The sequence below is a fragment of the Prunus mume genome, linkage group LG5, assembly GCF_029339155.1.
Source record: "Prunus mume cultivar Tortuosa linkage group LG5, ASM2933915v1, whole genome shotgun sequence".
Lineage (NCBI taxonomy): Eukaryota > Viridiplantae > Streptophyta > Magnoliopsida > Rosales > Rosaceae > Prunus > Prunus mume.
Window position 1 is genome coordinate 1,911,192 of NC_142702.1, and position 7,116 is coordinate 1,918,307.

Sequence of the window (7,116 nt, forward strand, 5' to 3'; positions counted from 1 at the left end):
AGATGATTTAAATGATTGAGATTTTATAAAATGCGAGTAAATGCGTATTCTCTGAATGCAGATACTCGGGATCCACCTTCCACGCCAAACACAAAACATGTATACAAAATGCAAGATTTTGTTGTAAACAAATCAGGATTCAGGACTATTTTATTCTTTAAAAATGCTCCGATTTCTAAGAAGAAAAATTCTTTTCAACCACTACTTCTCACAAAAAAAATCTTGGTTTTGTTTGATTAGGTCTTGTGCTTTTGCTATTTTCCTCTTGATTTTTCACATGAATCAAACATAGATCTTGGATAAGGATTTTTGGTTAAGAAGACAATGGAGGGGAGAAGAATTGCAAGTGATGATTCAAGATGGAAGAAAGCAAGGCAGAGAAGTCACTTTTGTCGAGATTTATGAAGATGCCGGACCAGGTTGTATTTATTCTTATGTGTTTATTAGATAAATTTGCACTCGTTCTTATTTTTGTTTGGTATTTAGAATAGCATCTAATACAAAATAGTAGATTTGTGGGCTCATTGAGTCTTTTTTTTATTTTTTCTTGTCTGAAATCAGACTTGAGTTTGTTTGAGAGCACAACAAATAAGCGAAGTTTGCTGGAAGGCTACGCCTGGTCATTCTTATAATGATTTCCAAAACTAAATACCCAAAATAAGAAAGGAGTGTGCATGATAACCAAAGAAGAACATGATCATACCTAACTACTAGGATTCATATAATAAATAGTCTAGTCCCATTAACATTTTACAATTTTTAGAACATGATCATCAAATTTAGATGGAGATGCTGTTAGGAACTCCCATTCCTGTGACCCCAGGTGTTGAGAATGGCTTCAAAAGCTCATATGGAACAACACCTGCTCCAACTCTGTTTTTCAGTTTCAAGTTGGTATTCCTCTCATCAATAATTCCTTCCAGCCTCTTCAAATTTCCATTGAACCGCTCGAATGCAGCATTTATCACAGGATTTTCAGCCCATGATGACTCCAGTTTCTCACCAAGATACTCCTCATCAGGTGAATGATTAGATAGCACATCCAAGACAGCCATCACTTTTGTTGCTTGAATCTGTGAGGGGAAGCACATCAGCAGTGCCATTTCGGGTTTCTTCAAAAAGTTCTTGAAAAACTCCTCAGACGGATCTTCAGTTGGCATATTGGTACGAGCGATTGTAGGCTTGTTTGGGAAGTATCCAGCATACATGTACTGTCCAAAGTTCACAGCTGCATGATGCCCAGCTGTTACCCAAATAATGGTTGTCAAAATGTGAATTAGATTTTCTGGGGTTTTCAAAGCAGGCCACCATGGCTCATCTTTCTTGTCTGCATGGCCTTTTGTCCTAACTTCTGTCCACCAACCTTGAAGCTCCGTATCAGACTCAACAAGAGTTGGGTCTGGATAGTAGTGGTTTACATAGTCACCCACCCACTCCTTAATGGCATCCCAAAGAATGAGACCATCATTTGCAAATGGGTAGTCTTCAATTGTTAGCTTCAAGCCATGCTCAGCTGTAGGATCCTCAACTGCCATTCCCCTGAAATTAAAGCAAACAGTAATTAGCCGATGAACTTCCATGGCGTTTCAAATGAAATTTTTGTCTTTTAAGATTGGTAGCAACTAGATTGCAAATTCTTCGTTATAAAAAAGTTGCCTGGAACAACACATGGTTTGGATCAATCTTATATTAGTCGTATCATGTGAAATACCTTCTGATGAGATCAGCTGGCAAAGCTTCCATGTCAAAGCGCCAGAGCTGCTCATAAGCAGCAGAACTGAGCTCAATGGAGTACTTTTCAGGTGAGAAGCAGCCCTCGATGATTCCACCTGCATTGATGAGGCTTTCTCTAGCAAGAGCATTGATTTCCATTGTATACCGAAAATGAGGATGCAGAAGTCTATAGATAGGATGCATTGCACTTAATTGTCGATTAGCTGCAATTATGTATGGCTCTGTAGCACAATGAGTCCTCAGCCTGTGAAAATATAACAGTGCAAACATGTTACCAACCATGCAACACTGACATGCTACTTTCAAATCCCCATTAGAGTAGATTCTTGCTTGAACTGAAGGCATGAGCTAGAAGCATCACTTGGGCACAGATTTGCTTACCAGTGGATGACAAGCTGATGATAGCCAGCATCATGAGCACAAACATGGGCTTTAGCGAGCCTCCACAGCCAGCAACCGGTGGCATCCCAGGTTGGGGTGAACACTTGCTTCCATTGTGGCTTGTCACCAACCGGTGGTCGAGTGAGTTCAATGGCAACAGGCCTCAGCGTCCCATCCTCGGTGAGGAAGAGTAGTGTCCGAGAACCATACAGTGTGGTTCCTTCAATCTCTCTTACTTTGTTCACATAAGGCATGTAAAGATCATGGTAATCCAAAATAAACATCTTCTTTCTTTTTAAAGCCTGCATTTCAAGTTCAAGCAATTGGCGTGCACAAGGACACACACAGTTTACACGATTTCAAGTCATATGCATCAATGGGGGAAAATTTTCGTCCAGTTTACAGGTGTACAATAAGAAAAATATGCGAGAGTTGATGTCTATGTCGTGTTACCTCATCGACAGTCATACAACCTTTGATCTCTTTCTCCACCAGTTCTGTTGTAATCAATGATTCAGGTGGGCCGTAAATCTCAGGGTCAAGTTTACTCTTCAATGGCCACTCCTGCAGGTATAAAAATACAGAATTTAGCACCACAAGAGAAAACAAGATATGCTATTAAACACCATAATTACTTGACCAACAAGGAAGATAGACGGGAACGTAGAAGTTCGATTTTCTTACTGAAGAGAAAGAGTTGTACTTGTATGTATAAGAAAGCATACCGTGACAAGTTCTATACTGTATGGATTAAGACCAGCTAGAGTTTGCCGAGAAAATTCTTCATCTCTAAACCAAGCAAACTTATCACCTGTAAAGGACGATTAGCTTAATCAAAAGGACAAAGACAATGTGGTATTTTATCTTACTTAACAGAGGACACAGACATATACACAGAGAGAGAGAGAGAGGAGGAAGGCATACGGTCAATTATTTCGGGGGTCTCGAAGAGCAAAAGATCGTCTCCCCCAGCAGTAATGGTCTTTACTAGCCTTGGGATGATTGTCTGAAAAAACCCACTAGTTTTTGGCTTAGGCAATGTGACCCCTTCATTGAACAGTGAATCAATGGCTGTGAAGTAGGGAAATCCTAATTCTGGATTAAGAAGCGCTGTCTCAAGCGAAGGGATCAACGCGTGCAGTACAGATTTCAGGGTCTTTGCTGAAAATGTGAGTTGTTTGACCTCTGCAAATGCTTCATCTCTTGGTACATACACACTGCTGCTTCTTTGTTCTGATAAGGGGTCTGCATTGACATAACAATATGATACAGTCAATCGCATAGCTCTAATAGTTTCTCAACCATACAAGTACACATGCTTAAGCAACATACCAAATAAACAAATGGTTCATATAGTTAAAGTAGATATATTCCATTTTCAAAAACATTAAGCACATAGTTATTTGGGGAATTTGGTTACCTTTTTTGGTGCGTGGCCGTCCTGTTCTGCAGCGCCTGGGATATGGATGTTCTTTGCTGCCAAGGACAGGCCTGGCCAGTTCATCTTTGCTATCAGGATCTCCAAGATCATTGTATGTGTCATAATCGTAAATCCTATCGGATGTTTTTCTTTCACCCTCTCCATTTCCTCGCAAATTTTCCAGCTCTAATTCTCTTAGCCTCTTCAACCCACTCGGTGTCTCTGATGGTATGTAAGACTGCTCCATTGTTCACATAAAATAAATGAACACACATAAGATTGAAGTATGAGTAAGATTAAGAAGGTGTAATAACTAGAAATTAAAGAAAAGTATTAAGGATGTAAACCTTGTTAGTGAAAAAGATTCTCTTCTGTGGATTGTCGAACTTGGCATGAACCCAAGAATTGCATGGAACATTAACAGAGCCATTTGGGAAGCCCTGGAGGTCGATGGTCTTGATGAAGATCTCCTTATGGTGCTCATTCTCCACCTCAATTGCTCCAACCGCTCCAAAACCTGCTGGGATTGTGAAATTACTCTCATATATCACCTCATCATCTTTGTGGCTGGCTTTGTGCGCATACCCCTTGATCCTGTCCTTCTCCAACCCCGTCTCTACAAGAAAATCCATTTTACAAATTTATAATCAGTAAATTAATCAGTATTTCCAAAATTCTTTATTGGTTGATCATGAACATCAAATTCTTCCAGCGTTACTTTATTTTGATATAAAATTAATACAAATTTATAAATAAACTCAATCCTAGACATGTATTTTAGAAAAACCCAAGCACTATTTAAACATAGAAAAACACCCAAAATCAACCCCAAAGTCAACTTTTTGGGTGTGTTTATAAATGGATTTTGAGTGTGTGTAATGATGAGTTTTGGGTGTGTTTATATGTTTAAATAGTGCTTGAGTTTTTTTATAATTTAAACCCTCATTTTGGGTGTTTTAGTGAAACTCCCTAAATTAATCCAACATGTTGTGTCACAGTGTCATGTCTGCTTTGAGTTATTTCGATGCATTAGATGGGTCATAAATTTCCAACTCAAATACAACTCATGTTACCCGCTTAAATTGTTATTTAAATCATCCTACTAACCCGTTTAATCCGCTTAACCTACTTAAAATATTTAAACTCATGTACGAAAAGTTGACCAAAAAAACTCATGCACTAAAAAAATATATTTTAACTCATTTAATATATTAAATATTAATCTTATCAATAATGTTACTCGTATATACTAAAAAACTTATGATAACATATAAGAGACTTGTAGTTCAAGTAATTAAGAGTATTTATCATTATATCCTAGGTCCTAGGTTCGATTATCCCGTTTATAAAAAAAATTAAAAATAAAAACTTATGATATTACTGAAGTAGTATACCAAAAAAAAAACAAATTTAATGTCAAAAAGAATATTTTAACCTTGTAAAATATAAACTAACAAATTAAACACCTTAATGAGGCCACTCTTAGGGCTTTCCTAGTAGCTTTTTTGTTAAGACAATTGTTATTGGTGTTTGTAATCTTTGTTCCAATGTTTGAATGAATTTCTCTCTTTGATCCAAAAAAAAAAAAAAACCTCACATGTGACAAATTGTAAAAGGATTGACACACGACTTGTTTATTAATCGGGTTGAGCGGATTGGTGAACAGGTTGATGAGTTGATACGAATTTAACATGAATTTTTTACCATACGTGGTGACCCGCATAAATTTTGGGGAGATTTCGATCAATTCACTGGTGTTGTCTGAATTTCCACCCCTTGTGAGTACATATTTGATTGAAGAATAGCGTAGTAGATTCTTACCCTCTTTGGTTAAGAAAAATAGTTCACACAGGTAGCCCAGCCAATAGTGAAGTAAATTAGCATAATAAAGTTACTGCAGAAAGAGAAAATGAGGGATGTGGGAGAGAGCAAATAGGGAGTCAAATAAAAAAGACATATTTTGCTGTCGGTTGTTAACAAAAAAAGTTACTAACTGTTGATAAAACGGTTTGGGCAAGCTGATTAATTTGCTTTAGCAATTCTAGCTGTAATTAGACTAGGTCTTTTGGTTGTTGTCAAAGTTGGGAGGGAGGGGGGCTCGGAGGGACCTAAAACCACTGGGAAGTACACCAAAATCTAGACCACTTAGAAGTACACCAAAATTTGAATCACAAAATTATGGTCCAATTCAATGCGAATCTCTGCCAAATTTATTTTCTTTTAAATTTTTTAAAAAGGGTATTTTTGAATAAGGGGCTGTCTGACTTTTGGCTACTCAAAGACCCAAGGAATAATGAACAGTTAATTATTATTACTTTTATAACAAACAAAGAAAAATGTAACTCTAAATGATTTTTGTATATGCAAAATGGAATAAAAATAAAATTTGTGCTCATCTAAATCTATGCGTAGTTAATTAAGGCTACACTGGCCGGAAAAACTTAAATGTTTTCTTTTCTGAAATGAAAAAACAAAACAAAACAAAAACTAGTTCGACTAGTCTTTTGCTTGGTATATTAGTGAAAAAAAAAGGGGAAAAAAATAATGAAAATGAAAACTGAAAATACTTCAAGTTGTTTTGAAAAATAGGGTGATTTTGAAAACTGAAAACAGCAAATTGTTTTCAGTATAAAAAACATGAAAATGAAAGTTATTAAACATATAAATAATATTTTCTTTTTTGAAAGGAAAAAAAAACATGTTTTTTGCTTGTCATATCTCAGGTGGTTCGAGAAAATTTTGAGTTTAAATTTCATGAAGAATAATAAATATCGAAAAAAATAAAATAATTATTTGTTATTTTTTAGTGAATGAAGTGAATAAATTAGTAGTGCTTACTGGGGTCAAGCTCGGCGCTAACAAGCTCCAAAAGAAGGGTTTTGCCAAGCAAATCGGTAATTTCATCAAGGGGCCGAGTCAGTGTCGCTATGCTGGAGAGAAACCCTCCTGTTACCTGCACTGTAACCACAGCCTTCACACTAACTGCCTTGTTCTCTGTTGAGGTTATAGTTGTGGTCACCGTGGACACTGCTGCAGATGATCCGAGCTCACCAGAACTAGCACGGATCACCACGCAGGAGGAGGACTTTTTCTTATTATGATCATTTTGACGGACAGGATGGCGTGGAAGGATGTTGATGAGGGAGGGGCTTCCATGCCTGATCAGATAATTGGTATGAATGGAGGATTTTGGTAAGAGAGAGGAGGATGGAGCATGGTTGAGATTTTGCAGCTGAGAGTTCATTATGTTTCTCTGCTAGTTTGCCTTTTCTTTGGCTAGAATGTTCATGCATTTGTAGAGATTTATAGACAGAGCGAGAGAGAGAGAGAGAATGTGTTGTAAAACATGGTACATATATTTTTGGATTAGCTGGATCTTGAATAGCAATAAATAACACGAGAAATATAGAAAAGAAAACGATTGGTTTTATTCATGGATTAAAAGAATACTACTAGTAGCAATAAGTAATTGGTCCCCTCCGTCCCAAGATTCTTTTTTCACATTTACAGGGCATCCCTTAATGCCTTAGCAGAAGGAAGAGGGAAAAGGGCTTTTGTGAATAGTCTCAATAAAAATAAAC

At 37.0% G+C, this 7,116-nt stretch overlaps 1 protein-coding gene across 1 annotated transcript; it reads right to left on the reverse strand.

The window, feature by feature from the left end:
• Positions 1-700: 700 nt before the first annotated feature.
• LOC103330562 (linoleate 13S-lipoxygenase 2-1, chloroplastic-like) lies at positions 701-6,906 on the reverse strand. The gene is made up of 9 exons (XM_089053014.1): positions 6,374-6,906; positions 3,883-4,151; positions 3,536-3,773; positions 3,040-3,360; positions 2,841-2,926; positions 2,569-2,679; positions 2,116-2,417; positions 1,712-1,978; positions 701-1,539 (listed from the first exon to the last, which is right to left on the reverse strand). Exons 1-9 carry the CDS (start codon positions 6,777-6,779, stop codon positions 780-782), a joined length of 2,760 nt encoding a protein of 919 aa, XP_088909140.1. The 5' UTR covers positions 6,780-6,906; the 3' UTR covers positions 701-779.
• Between the last annotated feature and the right edge of the window lie 210 nt (positions 6,907-7,116).

Bases quoted from the DNA above. Each gene is read 5' to 3' on its own strand.
- LOC103330562 (XM_089053014.1), bottom strand. From the start codon at position 6,779: ATGAACTCTCAGCTGCAAAATCTCAACCATGCTCCATCCTCCTCTCTC. The intron at 3,774-3,882 runs GTTTACATCCTT...ACAATGGAGCAG, and splicing joins GAATCTTTTTCACTAACAAG to TCTTACATACCATCAGAGAC. The intron at 1,540-1,711 runs GTATTTCACATG...CTTTAATTTCAG, and splicing joins CCAGCTGATCTCATCAGAAG to GGGAATGGCAGTTGAGGATC.